The sequence below is a fragment of the Platalea leucorodia genome, assembly GCF_965183815.1.
Source record: "Platalea leucorodia genome assembly, chromosome: W".
Classification (NCBI taxonomy): domain Eukaryota; kingdom Metazoa; phylum Chordata; class Aves; order Pelecaniformes; family Threskiornithidae; genus Platalea; species Platalea leucorodia.
Genome location: NC_138859.1, coordinates 11,718,627 through 11,737,834, shown reverse-complemented (window position 1 = coordinate 11,737,834; position 19,208 = coordinate 11,718,627). Strand labels below are relative to the sequence as shown.

At 39.1% G+C, this 19,208-nt stretch overlaps 1 protein-coding gene across 1 annotated transcript in view; it reads right to left on the bottom strand.

Moving 5' to 3' along the window:
* Positions 1-18,999, bottom strand: part of LOC309601995 (phosphatidylinositol 3-kinase regulatory subunit alpha-like) — a gene marked incomplete at both ends in the record, with an annotated part of 63,209 nt that extends 44,210 nt beyond the window's left edge. The window contains one exon of the mRNA XM_082335265.1: positions 18,666-18,999. Coding sequence (XP_082191391.1) covers positions 18,666-18,999 — 334 coding nt within the window. The remainder of the gene's footprint in view (positions 1-18,665) is intronic.
* Positions 19,000-19,208: the final 209 nt, after the last annotated feature.

Below are 19,208 nucleotides of genomic sequence, written 5' to 3'. Positions count from 1 at the left end.
AATCATTTGGCACTAACCTACCAAGATTACTAACCTCAGTTCCCTTTCCACATAACCATGGTGATGGTTAGTAATGGTGCTCCAGCAGCACCTGCTCTTTGTAACCAAAATAGGACTGCTGGATGGATGTTCACTGTGAGATACTGGGGATGTTGGAACTCTCTCCAGAATGATCTGTTCCACCTGTAAAGGATCTTTGTTCCTTACTGCTGTTTCCTTTTTTTTTTAGTACTGTGAAGTTATTTCTTATGCAAGACCATCACTAGTTTGTGATAATGACTCTGCTTGAGAAGCATTTTTTAAAACATTCTCTTTTTATTCAATAATCATAATACACAAAACTTCAGGACAGTATGTTGTTTTGCTCTGAAAGAATATTCTGCTACCTTTTTGCTGTGGAGAAACTAAAGGGGGGGGGGGGAAACACCCCAACAAATCCCTCTCAAACTATCCACAGGCAAGCAATCTAGAGGAAAAGAATAAGCTCTTCACTACTGCAAGAAAAAGATAGTGTGTATTACTGTGCTTGAGAAGTCAAGTTGTTTAGATCTGGAAGATTTACATAAAAGTACTGGCAGAAGCTGCGGACAGATAAAAGCCAAAACAGCTCCTTCATCTTTTGGGAATTATGGGAAACATTTATAAGTACACAAAGTTAAAAATAATGAGCATATAGCAGTCACCCAGAAAAAAAAAAAAAATTGCAAACAATAGTAACAGCAATCCAGCATCAGGACGACTTTTTTTATTCTGGAAACTAATGTATTTCAAATCAAGCCTTTTTCCTCCTCTAAAAAAAAAGGCAATCTTATAAGAAAGTAAAACTGGGTTAATACTTACAGCCATTAAACCATGAGCTGATTTGACAGATACAAACAATAACATTATTAGGAAATTCCTGAACTAGATCTACAGAGAGTTAATCCCACCATCATCTTTAATTTCAGATGAAGAAAACTCTCAGTCTGTATGTAATAGATTTTTTGACCCATATCATACACCTGTCTAGATTTCTCTGCATAGTAAGTCAGTGTTGACTTCTCATTCCAATATATTTCACACTATCAAGATGCTATAAAAAAAAGACGTCACAGAATATGAAGTACATGTACTTAATGCATGAACTTAGACCTCTTTTCCATAAACCACTGTTTGTTCACACTCCATTGCTGAAGTAACTTTAATTTAGACCTTAGCAGTTAGAGCTATGAATGAATTTCACTGACCTTTACTAACTGCAACTGGACAAAGAACTGTGTAGTGTCTAGCACACTGCGTTGCAGAAATTCATATGACTCAAAATCTGTTTATAGGAAGTGTTAAAAAAGAATTGAAAAGAACAACAAAGATGGTGTCAATGAAAAGCTAGCATGAAAAACTGGCTATTTTTACATCACCATCTGCAAACCAAAGATTAACTGAAGACAGGGTAAGGAGGTATGGAACAGGATTTCAGTCTGCACTGGGAGTATTCATTTGCAAAGAGGCTAAAAGCAACAGGCAAATCCTCTCTTTAAGAAAACCCAAGCTTAATTCTAAGCACTTCAAGTCGGAGAAAACCTTTTGCAACCTCCAGGCAACCCATGTTAAAGAGTTTCTTGGTGTCTAAAACAAAGAAAAATGTGTCCCTCTTGATAATAAGCATTATGTTGTGAAAGAGTGAAGATGAGTAGAAGAGGCTGAAATAACGGCAAAAATATTTTGTAAGTAAGTAAGTTGCCTTGGAAAGCCTAAACTGAAGAGGGGCTGTACAAAGAAAAAAAAATTGCATCTGGTTAAAGACTGACATGTTCCCTGTGATTTTTAACTCAGGTGATCAAATGAAAGCTGCTGTTCCAGGGAAGAAGCCGGGGAGGCAGAAGCTCTTTTCATGTCCTCTACAAAGACTCAGAGGTGAGCAAGGAGCACTCTGACTAGCTGCTTCCCTTCCTTGCACCTGCCACCCGGCAGCTGCCCTACACTGGCCTATTCCAGCACAGGGGAATGTGCTGTGGATGTTCTCAGACTTCCCTGTAGAAAATTCATGGGGAGCAGGATCAGTGCTCAAGTTGACTACCTCTGAACTTAGGGGAGTACTGAGTGTATAAATGGGCATACCAAGAAATACTAATCTGTTGTATATTTAAGTGTTGCACACGTACAGAGTTTCTACAGGTCACACACAAAAGAAACAAACCCAAAACAGTTTTTCTACCATCCTGCTCCTGCCAAGAAAGTTAGCCAGTCTTCTAACTAACCCATCCACATCTGAAAATATAATGGCACTATCTTATCTATACATCTATCTGTATTTCCACATATGTACAAATAGAGCTTAAAGCTATAGTCACTCAGTTGTTTCAGAATGTTGATTATACGATGCAATAAAGGAGTAAAAATATATCCCTGACTTGCACAAGATGTGATCAAACACATGAAAAGGTCTTCTAGCTATGACTCACTAAGAAACAGGTGGAGGTTTGTGAGGCTGAAAGGCTGCTGGCTGGAAAGAGTGAGCCTTCTTCCACACTGGCCAGCAAGGACTGGGAATTGGCTGCTATTCTGTCAAAAGGCCAGGTATATCCTGCTTGTTTTCCTGCTATCCTACTGGGAAGAAAAAAAAAAAAAAAAAAAAAAGAGGAAAAAAAAGGAACTCTTGCATGTCTGTTTTTGTTATTGCGCTCAATAGGAATCCCTTGGTCATCATCTCACCAAAAGAAAGAACCCGAGTTACCTTTATTTGACCCTACCAGAAGGGAACACCTCTTTCTCTTTTTATTTTACCTTTCTAAAGGAAATAATTTTTTTTTCAAATGTGGGCCGTACCCAAGACAAGAAAGGATGTCTCACTTGACTCCCAAATGGAGAATCCTTCCAGAAAACCAGTTCCCTGTTGAGAACAGAATGAAGAGGAATGTATTAATTTTAAACTGACCTGATTTTTCTAACAGGCTTATGACTCCCTGTTTTTGAAGGCAGTTCACATGAGTTGCCTGCTACATCAGAACAATCATCTTTCTACCTCTCTCTCCTTTAGGTTTACCCTTCCAAACTTGTGCATACAGCTGGAAAAACTTGTATCCTAGTTAGCTCAGCCATAGCATTTTCAGAGAACTTTACTGAGGCTTTTACAAGATAAAGCTCCTCAAAAATGGTAGATGCAGCAGACAGCTGGTATAACTCACCTAAGCACTGCTACGCTACCGCCAGGTATGTAATTCTTGCAGAACTCAGAATTGCTAAACAGGAGCTTGCTACCTCCCAAAGGGTTCTAATATTTCATGGTAAATGTGCCACTAATAGCCTCTTTTAGAGAGATCAGTATGAGCAATCATCTAAATCTAGGTCTTGTTTTAAAAGAAATGCCTTTTTTTTTTTTTTTTTAAACCAGCATATTTCTTGACTTCTCAGGGGAGCCAGCCCTTCTGTTTCTCTCTTTCTTGTGTTTCACTACATCAGTCAGCTTCTCACATTTCAAACATTGCTCTCAAACTGAGAAGTCTTAGGAGACAAAGCAAGGCGGCTGGTTATTCTAATGGTATTCAGTTAGGAATAAATAATGCAAAGGACTAAGTGAATATTCTAATCTGTGCTGCCTGAGGTTGCGAAGGCACCCGACTTGAGCAAGAAAGTGTGAGGCCACAGGTGTAGACTCCTCTAGACACACATACTCAACTTGTTTGGCTGCTGCTTCCAAAACCTTGCAGGATAGTTTAGTTCTAACTACTATGCATAAAGACTGGGTAGGTTTTTTGTTTTGGTTTTGTTTTGTTTTTTCCAAAATAGCTACAAATTACACATCATCAAATTACATGCAGAAATTTAACGTATACTGGGAGTCAATACTGTAGTCTCGAATCAAGCTAATCAAGACTAAGAACAAAGTTTCAGAGCCTATTAGAGTGTCCACTTATGCCATGGTCTGACAGTGCTTTGTAAAGCTTCAAAGCAAGTTGCTTTTTTTTTTTTTTTTTTTTTTTTTAATTTGAGTGAGGAAAATAAGCATGGATTAAAGATTTCTGACAGGCTGCAAACAGGTGACCAAATCATACTTAACATGACAGAAAACTCTAGATGTTCCAAAACATTACATTCATCTTGAAATGAGAAAACTTAATGCTTTTACTTCTACATGGCTATCAACTTGAACCCAACAGAACAAATAGGTGTTGTAGAAGTCACTTTCTAGCTCAAATAGAATCCAATATATAGCATTAGGAGCAAGGCCTATTGAAGCCTTAGACTGCAAGCTGTGAACTTTCACCTAGATATGCTGACCATATGCTGAACTCCTACCTACCTACATGAAGGAAGGCTCTGAAACCGGTGCAAACCAGAAAGATAAGGTAGCCACAACCATCAGCAGAAGCTGCAACTATTAAGGTAAGAAAAGGAATGTCCTGCCTGGAGACAGGGAAAGGATCCAATGAGGAACAAGAAGACCCCAGACCCAAATATTGCTATTGGACCGAACCATCACATGAGGGGAAGGGAACTTAGACTGTAAGGGTATAATTGCCCAAGGATTTCTTTGTTCGGGGTCCCTCTCCAGAGGCACCCAGCTCAAGCTGCTCTTCACCACTGTACCACTCAATAAATTTGCCTGGCATACGTTGTGTCGGAGACTCTGCTTCGGGGAAACCTAGGGTTGAGCCTGAGGGGACAGAAAGCGCCCGAGGGCGAGAGAGAGAGAGAGAGAGAGAGAGAGTGCGTGTGGAGTCAAAAAGGGACACCTGTCACCTCAATGGAGCTGCCTGCTGCAAAGGTACTCCGGTCCTAGCAGTTAAAGTCTCAGGTGGTGTGTGTGCGACTCCCTGAATGGTGTGTGAATGTTCAGGCAGCAGCTGCTCCTTTAACATTGGTACCACATTTAAGTCTACCTTTTCCTGCTCGTTTTATAGCTTCCCCACGCTTTATGCACATTACACATTCTCTCACTCTCTCTCTAAGCATGTGGTCTCTTTCTCCTTCTGGCATTCTGTAATTCTGCCAGTCAATGAGCTTTGCTTTTAATAAGTAGATCTGCCAACTTAAACACCAGTTTCCTAAGGCAATCAAATAATGAAACACACATGTATGTACTTGCACATAATCTGTCAAATGCCTCTAGCCCACTACAAACAATTTTTGCAATTTGGGGTTTTCATAGGAGCATGCATTCATACACTCTTGGTTTTCAAAGATCAAATGCCATGGTTCTTCAGAGTCCTGTGTCTTGTTTGTACATACAAACCCAATGACCCTGCAATTTCCATATCAGTATCTAGAAGACACGAAATATGAAAAACCTAAAAATACAAAAGTTACGCAGACAACTTCATATGGAATAAGCATATACTTCAATTTCTCCAACTTGGCTTACAGGTCTGGTGCAAGATAGCACAGATTCCTCCATGGCAGAACACACTTCGCATGTTTCTAGTGTCTCTAGAAAGTTAATGAATAACCATTCCAGGTGTTAAGAGTATTTTTCATACCTCCCCCATTACTCATCTATCATCCACACTGAAGCTGCCTTGATTTCCACTTTCTAAACTAGTATTTCCCAAAAGAGAAATCTAATGTACGATGCTAGTAACAGAATAATCCAGGAAAAAACTTTGTCTGTCACACTGGGATGAAGTTGCACTGCCACACTTATTGATTAAATAAAGTTGCAGTTTACAGCATGGCAGAATAAAGATGGTAGCAAAAGCATCTTACAAGTAAGCAAGTTACTGATTGGTATTGAAACCTGATTTTAGTTTTCTAAGGACTGTAATTTACTACATAACTTGTCATCATTTCCAAAAATTCCTGCGCTGTTTCTGTGAATCACAACTTTGATACAGTGAAAAAAACAAAATTACTAGAGATTCATCATAAAAACATAAAGCAAAAAGGTACTTAAAAAGTGCATGCCCCTGATATGCATATTTCTATTACAAGACATGCTTTACATGTACCACAAAGCACCAAAATCTTGAAACTTTAAGTTCTCAGAATCAGGAAACAAGTGAGACAACACTAAGTTATGTCAACGCATCTGTTCAATCTGTGTACTCACATTCTAATAATTCTTTTGCTTTTGATGCTTATATTTGGATTCCAGCTGGTGAAGCTGGATGATGCAGACAGAGGTATGCCAGGAAGATTTGTTCTGCAAGAAATCATCTCGGACACCCAGTACTCAGTAACTGAAGCCAGCCATGCAATGAGCAGATGGTGCTCGCTCCTTGTGACAAATAAAGCCTTACACTGTCAAACCTAATGCAGTTCTGGTTCCTGGTTTTAGTTATCTCAATGAACATTTAAGTGTTAGAGTTCTTTAAGTTTAAAGTTCTGTCCCCAGATTCAGATTTTTTAAATGTTTTTCCACATGACCTCCCTATTACGGAGAGATTAACCTTAAAACCTTAAACTATCTTAAAACGATAGGTTGTTTGGTTTTGGTTGGGTTTTTTGGGTTTTTTTTTTTAATTGTCTTTTGGGGCTACCTCATTCCTCACAGGAATCGTGATGCTGCCTTTGCTCACGACAGTGTCCTGAAGATGACTTAATATTTGTGAAGTTCTATGAAGCTGTTATCAGCAACGTCACTGGAAAGAGCACAAGAGGCAATGAAGAAATCTGTTTCCAGAGAGGAACCTGAATGCTGTGAAGAAAAGGTGGCTTAAGACCACAAACTAAACAACCAGAATGAAGCAATTCTCATTCAGTGAGGACATCAACAATGAACAAAGAAAGGACGAGCAGGAAAATAGGTCAGGTGACTATGTAATTAAAAAAAACATATCATACTGCATACACTACAAGAAGGTATAACTACATGTACAAACACAAGTTTTAAATGCATAGTTTTGCAATCTTAACATTCTGCTACTATATTATGTAATTCACTGTATATATGCACATGCATCAAGGTAATAAAACTCTGTATTTATCATTTGTATTTATTGTTGTTACAATAAAAGAATATACAGTTAAAACTGTCACCATATCATTTTCTCACTTATAAGAAACCCTCGTTACCATCATACTAGTTACCCAAACAGGCAGCCCCAAGAAAAAAAACAAACAAACAAACAAAAAACAGTCTTGACAAAGTCTCTAGCAAGATGGAGCAAATTTTTCATATGCATTAGTGAAGATGACTGAATACAATGGAAGAAAATAACTTGGTGAAAATAATCTCTATACTGTCATCACCAAATACAATTAATTGTGTGTCCCCCAATTAAGACATTTCTACTACTAAATTTGCAATTCTTACTATATAATGACACACGAATGGCTAAAAAGTTAAATCATCTACATTAAGTATGTACTAAAGGGAGGAGTCTGGACTGATTAGAAACATGCTTTAAATCATCTAGAAGTTATGAGCTCGATATAGGAATTACCGAGTCAAAATTCCACACCCTGCTTTAGCGAAGGAGTTCAGACAAGATGATCATAATGGTGTTTCCCTTCTGTGTCTTCAAAATCCATGAAAGGACAGTCAGATACTGTTGTTCTTTACATCAGTGCTTATCGTGTAATATTTCATGCACATTCATATTAGATGTAATTTGGTATTCTGGAATCTCTTCAGAACAGAGCTAGCATAATTATAACATTTGTGCCCCAAACCCTAAAGGCAACGGGAATTTTGCCTGAGAGAAATGAGAATAAGAACTGTGGGATTTGTCCCAGTGCTGCTAAACCTTGACTATATGTCCGATCCTGTTCCTTCTGAAGTCAAAATGGGTTTTGCCACCAATTTAAGGGAAAGTAGAATAGGAGCCTGCTGCTTCTTGTATGAACAAGTCTTTTAAGTAAACAAGAAAAAAACAAACACCTATGTATACATGTATAATATTTACAAGAACATCTGTACTTTAAAATAATCTTATTTTTAGTTTGCATCCAAAGGTATTTTGAATAAAACATACTCTGTTTAGAAGAGAGCAGCTCACATTAACAAGCATGGGCATGTTCCATCTAAACTAACGGACAGTTTACCACAGTATTTGATTGACTGGCTATTTAGATCAAACAGACAATAAAAAGAAAAAAAAAAAGAAACCACTCACAACCCAAAACATTCTTATCTTATTGGTGTGTTCTTACTGTGTCATAATAAAACCCTAGATATTTGTCTTAGGGGAAACATCTGGAGAAAAAGTATAACAGTTGGTAACTGTCTTCCCCTTTTTTTTGCTAAACTGTACATGCAACTCAAAGTCCTGTATCTTAAATCACTGGGGAAGGCATCGCCAGTCCACTATCCTTTTCAGTGTAAGTTTTAATATCGGAAATATAATCATAGAATCATAGAATGCTTTGGAATGGAAGGGACCATTAAAAGTCATCTAGTCCATCCCCCCTGCAATTGGCAGGGACATCTACAACTAGATCAGGTTGCTCAGAGCCCCATCTAGCCTGTCCTTGAATGTTTCCAAGGATGGGGCATCTACCACCTCTCTGGGCAACCCGTTCCAGTGTTTCACCACCCTCATCGTAAAAAATGTCTTCCTTATATCTAGTCTGAATCTACCCTCTTTTAGTTTAAAACCATTACCCCTTGTCCCATCACTACAGGCCCTGCTAAAAAGTCTGTCCCCCTCTTTCTTATAAGCCCCCTTTAAGTATTGAAAGGCCACAATAAGGTCTCCCCGGAGCCTTCTCTTCTCCAGGCTGAACAACCCCATCTCTCTCAGCCTTTCCTCAAAGCAGAGGTGTTCCATCCCTCTGATCATTTTTGTGGCCCTCCTCTGGACCCTCTCCAACAGGTCCATGTCCTTCCTGTGCTGAGGACCCCAGAGCTGGACGCAGTACTCCAGGTGGGGTCTCACCAGAGCGGAGTAGAGGGGCAGAACCACCTCCCTCGACCTGCTGGCCACGCTTCTTTTGATGCAGCCCAGGATACAGTTGGCTTTCTGGGCTGCGAGAGCACATTGCTGGCTCCTGTCCAGCTTTTCATCCACCAATACCCCCAAGTCCTTCTCCTCAGGGCTGCTCTCAATCCTTTCATCCCCCAGCCTGTATTGATACCAGGGATTGCCCCGACCCAGGTGCAGGACCTTGCACTTGGCCTTGTTGAACCTCATGAGGTTCAGACAGGCCCACTTCTCCAGCTTGTCCAGGTCCCTCTGGATGGCATCCCGTCCCTCAGGCGTGTCAACTGCACTGCTCAGCTTGGTGTCATCTGCAAACTTGCTGAGGGTGCACTCGATCCTGCTATGTCACTGATGAAGATATTGAACAGCACTGGCCCCAGTATGGACCCCTGAGGGATACCACTTGTTACTGGTCTCCATCTGGACATAAGAGACTTAACTATCACTACGAGACTAGCACAGTCCCGAGCAATGATTAGTATTACATACAACAGACAAGCGCCAAGTGTTCCTCTAGCAGACAATCAGAATTCTCCCAAAAGCCAGAAGGCAACTCAAAAGAAGCAAGACTTCATGTTAGTCACTCTGTAGTAAACATTGTTAAACCAGTGATTTACTATAAACCCCCAAAAAGTGTCCTGATAATAATGGGATTGTGGAAATCTCTCATTTTACATATGAGGCTGCAGCTTACACAGACTAACAGAAGGGTTTTGGAGTTATCAGCATTAAGTTTGAATCCAAGAGGAAGTTAGAAAAAACATGAAAGCAGTGGGGAATGCACACTAATCTTTTAACAACGGTAATAAATTATAAATATGGCAGAGCAAAGAGAATTCAAACATTCATCCCTCTGTGCCCTTGAGGACCCCTGAGTGAACAGACATCCTTTATTTTCAGATATTTGATGTGAAGTTTTTGCTACTTGCTATTTTGAATGTGAGTTCCTTAACACTTTCTCTATTGACCAGGCCAGATTGTGAGGACCACTAAATCTTTATTCTCAGAACTGGCTTACACTGGAACAAAAGGCCTCCCTAAATCTTTCTCTCCATAAGAAAATTGCTTATGTAGGTTAATGAGTAGCTATGCTATTCTGGCTTCAGAACAATTGAGTAGATTTAGATTGGCAAGAATATATTCTAAATTATACTCAAACATCTGTATAGATTCAACCCCAAAGTACCCAAAAGAACTTGTTTCAAAATATCAAGGGATGACATTTTCCGACATTTCTCTCAAGGGAAAGGCTATATTCCAAAAAGTGTAATAAATATGAAACAAAGAATGAAAGACCATATTACAGTAAGAGGCACAAAGCAATCAAGCCTGGTCAGCCAAGAACGTTCTGTTTTAGAGGAGTTCTCAAAGGGCACTAACCCCTCACAGAAGACCCATGCATTACCCCACACAGACAGCACTGGAGCCTGTGCTCAGTGGAAACAGGAAGACCACAGGAGCAGAACACGCCTCGCAGCATCCCACAGTACCCTGGTGCCTCATAGCCCTTTGCAGACCAAGGCAGGTCAGGTGCCCCTCAAGCATGCGCCAGTCAACTAGGAGGAAAGCGGGAAATCATAAAGGGCTTTTCTCCATCCAAGCGCAGCACATGAAAAATTGTGAATTAGCAATAGAGGACTGGAATGTGCAGTCACAGGGTTAAACACTACGTGAAAGTAGGAAAAGGACTGCAAAACTTTTATTTCTGGAATGTTTCTGGATAGAAAGATAACAAAACCAGACACAGCTGTGCAGCCTTATCTATCACTGCACATAATTAGTTGTTTCTTTCATTAATTCCCTAATTTAAGCACTTTGGTCTACCTCCAGCCAAAAACAGCTTAGGAAGAGGGCTCGGAAACTAAAAGGTAATCTCACAAACTAAAAGCCCTCCCTTTGAGACAGACTGCTGGAGAAACCACAACATGCTTTGAAACATGGGTCTGCAGTGTTTGGTACCATTTAAAAGTTTCTTTGTCAAGAATAATCCTCCATGCTCATCAGCTACCTACAAAATCTTGTCCAAGTGGGATAAGGCGATCTGGGAAGAAATCAGTGACAGCACTTATTTTTATTCTCCTACCCCTCAAAAAAAATTTCACTGTTATATCTGTAAACAAGACAGACATACAAAACTCATGCAGCCATGCCTCCTGGAAGGTACATTCCCTCCTTGGACTACATATCTCACATTGCGCTAATCTCCCTTCCCAGCCTGTGAGCAGGAGGCTACAGCACGAGAGCGCTCAGACATCTGACAAATCCAATCCCACAGAAAAGAAAGAGCAGGTAAGAGACCCCTGAGTTACACCTATCTGATGTGTTAACTGGAATAGTTTGACTTCTGGCCAATATCTTTACATTCTTAAGTGTGCATGTTTTTTCGAAGGAAGCATCAAAACTTTAAAGGAAAACAGAGTTAGCTTTAAGTCTGGTTTTCCAACATACAGTAACTCAATTTAAAATAAAAAAAATAATGGGAGAAAAATCAGCCTAGTCTAGGCCTTGCTTATTTACTGAAAAAAAACAAAAAAAACAAAAAAAAAAAAAAAAAAAAAAAAAACAATAGCTGCTCAAGAGCTTCTAGAAGCTGGGTGGAGCCCAGAGCACAAATAGTCCAGAGCTGGACCAGAAGTAACTGCCCTTCCTTCGGCAGGTCTGCCTTCTGCAGGAGCATCTTCCCATCCCAGACACTGAGTGATCTACCAGCACAGACAGAAACTGGCATGTTCAGACTTGCCAAGGGTAGATCTCACTTCTTGCCCCCAGCATCCACAGTCTCTAGTGGAGAAACTCAGACATTAACCTCTGGGAAATGCTCTAACACAGCAAGTGATGCCAAGCATATACGAACAGATCCAGTAGATTAACAGTTCAGTTAGCTGTCAGACAATTTGCTTGTATAAAGACCTTTTTCATCATTCATGCCATAGTTTACACAGTAGTTTTGAAGTACAAGATAGTCTTAAACGATATTTTTAAAGTGTACAAGCCATATGCAGTTACATCTTTCCCTAGCTCAGGGCAGTAGCATGTTTTTGAAACTCTGTCCTGAGGATTTTTAATTATAGATCTTCATTACCTGAAAAGCTGTCAGCCTAAATATTATTTTTAAATGTTGTCTTACATGCAAACTGTTTTATAAAATGGATCAATATGTGAAAATAAAGAACAGCATTTGGGTGCTATTCTTATGGACTGTTGCATACAGCATTCATAAAAGACTGAACAAAAAGTAGTCAAGTTAGTACAAAGTTACACCTGATGATAACACTTTTACCAAAAGACTTCAAGCAATGTCCAAGGATGCATGCATTTCTATAACAAAGTGCAAAAAACCATAATACATAACAAAAAAAGCAAAAAAATCTCTTCTATTAATGAAAACATAAAACAGGATTGTATTTTAGACATATATTTTGCTGAAAGCATGAATAGAAGTTAGCAAGTATTAACCACAGTTATTACTTTTTTTTTAAAGCCTAAAATTCTCTTTAAATTCTCATACGTACCTAGATTCTCACCAAAGTATTCTCAGGACTTAAAATCCTTCTCCAGTTGAAATAAATATTTCTTTAAAATCCTTTAATTCCCTTTGTCATTCTTAGCTACGAAAATAAAGCAGTTCTTTGTATTCTAGCCTTCAGATTGATTTCATGGATGTTCATCATGGAAAGCAGCTTTGGAGCAAGACACAGATGTGAAAGAGCGCACAGCCAGCTGTAGTTACACCACCTGTGTTCTTTCACACAAGAAAACCTGGATGAGTATATGGCATCACACAACTATTTAAGTGGGCAGAATTATTTGCTCGGAGTTCAGAATGATCCTTTCTTGGGAAATACTTTGCACCCTGTATTACTGAAACTCACAAACTGATGTTATCATATGCAAACCTAAGAAAGAACTATTTGTTAACCAGTGGGATTTTTTTTTCTCAGATATTCCTGGATCACAGCTACAGGAACAGATCAAAATGATTCCAAGGAAGAGAAGCAGGCTACTTCACCTTTGCCTTGCTTTAAATCTGCCCCAGGAGCATTCATGTCAGCAGGAGGTATTAAAAGACTGAACCAGTATTACAGAAGGCTAAAGAAAGGTAAGCAAAGTCACTCAACATAATACCACTGTTGTAACTATAGAAATGCATATTAGAATTGGTGCAGTAGAAAATAGACAAATATTTCTTACAGCATCAAAATAGTAGTGTTTTCTTCTTTCAGTTTCTTAAAGCAAACTGTGTAAGGCTTTTTTTTTTTTTTTTAGACTAATTTATACAGCTGGGGAAAAAACACATTTCAGCCACACAAGCCTTTTCGGGTCCGAGATCATCCCTGAGAATCAAAAGGAGGTTCTGTGTGCTCCAAGTAATATATTTTTCCCAGAAATATCAATTGGTCAATTAAAATATTATTCTCAAAAGTTCTCTCTCACCTTTAATCTTATCCCATCACAATTAAAACACATGGAAGATACTGGTTTTGAAGCTCCTTCCTCTTCTACCAGCAGGTGGGGCCACACATCAACCATGAACTTGCCCATGTCCACTGTTACTGTGCAATTTGAATTAGTATTTGCAAGCATAGCCCTGTGCTCTCTGTGGTGCTTACAAACACTTTTTTAGTTATCATCCTGATCTTACCACTGTGAAAAAAAATGCTCTGCCTTACTTTAATGCAGCTTGCAAAATCTTTGTTTTCATTAGCAATAAAGCAGGTGATGAGAGCTTTGTTTTCATATGCATGCACTAATCTGGCAGTTAGAAATTTGCCTCGTACACCAAGAAACATGATCATGAGTAGCTGGCAAGGGCTCTTTGGCAGGAACCTGCCCCATTTCTCATTGCAAGTCAAAAGCAACCGACTTGTACAGTTCATGACTGCAGGGCAGTTCTGACAACTCCAGCAGGACAGGCTTACGCTCAAACTGGGCTCTTTAGAATGAACCCAAGGGCTCTGGCTTGAACAGCAAATACATTTACCAAATGAGATAGTGACTCATCACTTCACTCTGTAATTTCCTTTTTCCATTTGCCTAAATCAGGAGAGATGACTGTTTTCTTCCCAACTGAGGCTCCAGGCTCACTGCATTCCATTCACTCTTATGTCCCCTACTTTACAAATGTAAATAATTTTCAGAAACACAATCTCTCTACTGGCTTTACAGCAAAATTAAAGAAACAAATCCTACAGCATATTCAGTTCAAGAATGCACAAACGGTTTTCTGTTCTCTGTCAGTTTGCATCTTTGTCAGACATTGCATAACCTGGTCTTTGAAAGGAGTTTCCAAGTGTTCTGTGTCATTATCTTTGTCTAATTTGCTGATCTGTATCTGTTCTAAGAGAAAAGTGTAAAGAAAGTTTTGGGTTGGTTTTTCTGTTGTTTTGGGGGGTTTTTGGGTTTTTTTGTTTTGTTGTTTTGTTTAAGAAATCTATGTTATAGCTTCATTATGAGAAGGAAGAGCTTTGTATTTTTAGGCTCTAAACCAGCTGAAATGGTACAACATACACAACCCTTTTAAGTTACACAGGAAGTTGCAGGAAGCTCCAAAACATCAAAACAGACAAATTATTTATATAAAGTTCTGGTCTGCCTTCTGCAATCTGACCTTCATTTCGAAGTGGGAATTTAGCATTCCAAGTTAAATCAGAAAGTATTTCTGTCAATTAATCAAAGCTTTATGTTCCAAAGTCTGCTTAAGATCAGCCTTTACAAACCAGGTAGAAAAACAATACTGTATGAACCAACTCTAAAAGTATGCAGATGTATGAGCTGAATCAAAGTTCACAAAACTCAGCTGGACTCAGGACTCTCTTCATTTTCAAAAGGAGTTTGGCGAGACAGGGCTAAATGAGAGGAACCAGCCCTACGTAGCTCCAATTTAAAAAAAGAAAGCATTTCAAGACACACACACAAAAAAAGAATTTTTCATATCAAGTCTTTACAGCTTCACGTAAAGTTCGGATGTCTAGTGGAGGGCATAAAGATGACCCTGTGCTGGGTCTCCACTGTTGCAAGTACTTTGACCCCTCCAGTGGCAGCCAGTCACCCTTGCTTGGTGGGAGAAGTAACCTGGGGGAAAAGGCAGGTTGAGGCAGTGAGAGCAATAGGAATTAAATCTGCCTTGCCATAGCTCTGACCTGCACCAGGCCTGAAACTGAGAGATGCTAGAGACTTCCTGGGGCTCTTGTATCCCCTTTATTTTCATATCTTTTCAGATGCAATTAAAAAAAAGCCCTACAATCTCAGACTAAATCTACTACTTCATTAACAAAAGTAAGGGGAAAACAGGCAAAATGCAACAGTCCCAAAATTTCATTCAAAGAGCCCCAGTTCTGGTCTTGACCAATGGTTCTAGAAATTTAAATGGATCATTGATAAAATAAAAATCTGGGGAAAGATTTGACCCAAGTGTTGTAATAAATAAATTAATATTTTAATAGAATTTGAGGCCACCAGCAATTTGTTTTCAAATTAGCTTTTAATATTTAAAGAGCTCCTTATTTATAACTAAGACTGTGATTGCATAAGACACTGGCCTCATTGACTGCAAAGTCTGTTCAGATGCCCACGATTATTTGTGTATGAGTACCTGCAGCACTGTGAATACTGGCAGCATTGTGCCTAAATATTGCAAATTTGATCTAATACAAGAGAATCTGAACACTGATGAGAAAGTGATCAAGCTTAACAAGGCCAGGGGAAAAAAAAACATTCAGAATAAATAATTAAGTATGTAAGATTATTTAAATGATTAGAAAGTAAAGAAAAAAAAACTAATTCTGTTGAGGGAGGTCTAATCCCTGATCCTAGGGCATTACTGAAGGTGCCTAGCCTTTTACATGAAGCTCTAAATCTTTAATTCAAAAGGAGTTATGGGAACTTTTTGTTTTATAATCAGAAAAATGCATGGCTAGATCGCAAGCTGATTCTTAAACATTTTGAAGTATGGCAGGATCATGCGTGCAGACTTTGAGATTAAGATTCCCAGTTAATTAGCACATTTTCTTATTTCAAATCCTTGGTCCCAAGCTATTAAAAATAAACACATTATATGTAAATAGTACTCTGTCTAGAGGCAATAAACTTCAGTTTAGAAGTGATCTAGTCACTAAGGCTTGGGGCACTGTCTCATCCCAAAGATGAAAAAAAAAAAAAAAAAAAACCACAAAAAAAAAAACCCAACAAAAAATAACAAACCTACATTTAAACAGAGCCCCCCAAACCTGCAGAGTAACTCCCAGCAGCCGAAACTCCCATAAATGTCTGTTACGAACACAGTCCCAGGACAGGCTCAGAAACTGCAATATTAAAACCAGGACTTTTCAGCACAGCGCTGTGGCCAGCTCACAGCATGGAGTTGTGAACAGGGACATCAAACAAGCACGAGCACAGAGACCAAGCAAGTTACAAAGCACTACTTTAAGTTTAAAGCAATAAATACATCAAAGCCTCAGATGACAGTTACTTCACCACAGCATGCATAAATGAAGAAGCAATTTTTTTTTCCCACCCTCTGCCTCTCAAAATTACCTACCAGTGTTGAGGTGTCTATCCAAAGAGCCATGTTTATTCTGTAGTTACATATGATGCAGACAACCATCTCCACAGGTGGGTTCAGAAAAAAGCCAATGTTACCTGATCAGCAAACATTAATATCCAAATCAAGGAATTATCAAAGAAAGAGTAGTGTTTCCTTTCAAAAGCAAATACCCCATTTTCAGAATTAATCTAATGAGAAACCATGAAACTCGAGTGACTAGAGGCTGAAGAGTTTGAGGACTTAAGAAACAGGGACAGTATAACCTAAAATGCCACTACACCCCCATCTCTCCCCACCTTCATTCTAACAATGATATATACCTAGACATTACATACTTGCAAGCAGTTCTTGAGTACCTAAGGATACCACTATGTAAAACAGTTCAGGTCTACTCATTATTAAGCCCCTACCAACCTAGAAATGCTTCTGCCAGGTTTCCACTTGGTTGCCACATACAATTTTCTATATTTTCATTCTTATCTTCTTTAATTATCAGCACAGCAGAATATAAACTCTTAGGCAATGCAGGATGGAAGCTGATAAACTGATACCACAACTTCACAAGTGATGCTGCAAACATTGCTATGGAGGCAGAGGGTGATGATACTATCTAGGACTATGGTGTCACTTTGAGAATCAGGATCACATACTACAACTTGTATTTCCTACGGCAAGAAATACTGAGAATTTAAGAAGTATTAGATGTTGAAGCAATATAAGCTATTCTAGACTTTTGAGAAGTAAAAGACCAATGTAAAAATCTATCCTAAGATGGACTTGGCTTGTTGATATGTAAAACCCAAATATCTCAATATCAGTAGGTAAAGCAGACAAATAACTTTGAGGAAGGTTTGTTTCGGGGGTTTGTTTGTTCGGGGTTTTTTAACCTAAAGCTTTTCCAATTCTTAAGACCCTTTCTTCTATTAACAGAAGAGTTCTGATCAAAATCTGAGTTCTGTCCAACGTACTGTCACAAATGTAGGTTAGAAAGCAACTTATGTTTAAACAAAGAAGATATCTTCCTTTATTTATAAGTGCTATTTTTTCCTACTGCATGCCCTATGCCAAAACAAAATTAAATCTGAATTTCTCTATCATCATTCCATTGTTCATTTTTAAATGCCTGCTCTTACTTTTAATGCCACATGTAAACCTCCATGACAAAGTATATGTCGTGGTTTAACCCCAGCCAGCAACTAAGCACCACACAGCCACTCGCTCACTCCCCCCTGGTGGGATAGGGGAGAGAATCAGAAAGGCAAAAGGGAGAAAACTCCTGGGTTGAGATAAGAACAGTTTAATAATTGAAGTAAAATAAATTAGAACAGTTAAATAGGCAAAGCAAAAACCGTGCACGTAAACAAAGCAAAGCAAGGAATTCATTCACTACTTCCCATCGGCAGGCAGGTGTTCAGCCATCTCCAGGAAAGCAGGGCTCCATTACGCGTAACGGTTACTTGGGAAGACAAACGCCATCATGCCGAACGTCCCCCCCTTCCTTCTTCTTTCCCCAGCTTATATACTGAGCATGACATCATATGGTATGGAATAGCCCTTTGGCCAGTGTGGGTCAGCTGTCCTGGCTGTGTCCCCTCCCAGCTTCTTGTGCACCCGGCAGAGCAGGGGAAGCTGAAGAGTCCTTGACCAGTGTGAGCGCCTCTTAGCACCTATTTAGCAACAGCTTAGCACTACTTAGCAAGAACCAAAGCATCAGTGTATCATCGACATTGTTCTCATCCTAAACCCAAAACACAGCCCCATACCGGCTACCAAGAAGAAAATTAACTCTATCCCAGCTGAAACCAGGACAGTATATATTTGTTGCTGTTAGCAAGAGATTTATGATAGGAACATACTGTTTATTTGGAATTCATATTGTTGGATTCACTAAGAAGTTTCTCAATAGTGAGTTTGATGAACCACAGAGGGAAATGCTTCCATCAGCTTCTTAGAAACCTAAAATAAATGCTACCCTGCTCATTCTCCATTTAAGTCTTTACAGTTGTGAATTATAAGCATACTTTCCAACCTATGAGATGTACCTCACAGTAAGGCACCACAGAGACCAGTAACTGAGACAAAGCACATGAAATTACAAAGTGTATGAGATAAATATTATGAAGTAGAAACAATTCTTAATTGACTGAAATGAGGCATGCACTAAAAAAGCTGACCAGCATGTATTATATATGTAAATGTATGGCCATGCAAGTCTATGAAACAAAAATACCTGAAAAATGCGGGACGTACACACACACACATCTTCTGAAAACAGTACTAACCTTGTTGCTCACTCTCTGCTTCAACTTTTGCAGGACTTGGTGCTAGAGGAAGGGGTCGAAGAGGACGAGGCTTCGGAGTTGGGGGAGATATTTTTTTTCTTCCAACGTACTCTACATAAGTTCCTGGGAAATCCCCCCTCTCCCCTGTGGTTTCATTAAAGCCATTTAACCAACCAATTTCCTCAGGCTTTGTTTCTTCCCCTTCACTGAATCCAAGTGCTATTAAGGTACCTTTATTCACAGTTAATATATCTCCTAAGTGCAAGTCAATGTCGTCTTCTCGCTCTTTTTTGTAGTCATATAAAGCTCTGTACTGATATCCTTCAGCAGTCATCTTGGCAAACGATTTAACATTCAAAAGTGTTATTAAACAGTATCAAAATGCAATTGTCCAGTTATATTTTTATGTACAGATATATTCAAGATGTATTAAATGGGATAATAAAAATGTCAATTGCAATGTCTAAGTAATAAAATCCACCAGAGAATCAAAAAGCACCAGGATCTGTCATTTCACTGCTGATGTTTTTACTGATGTATTTA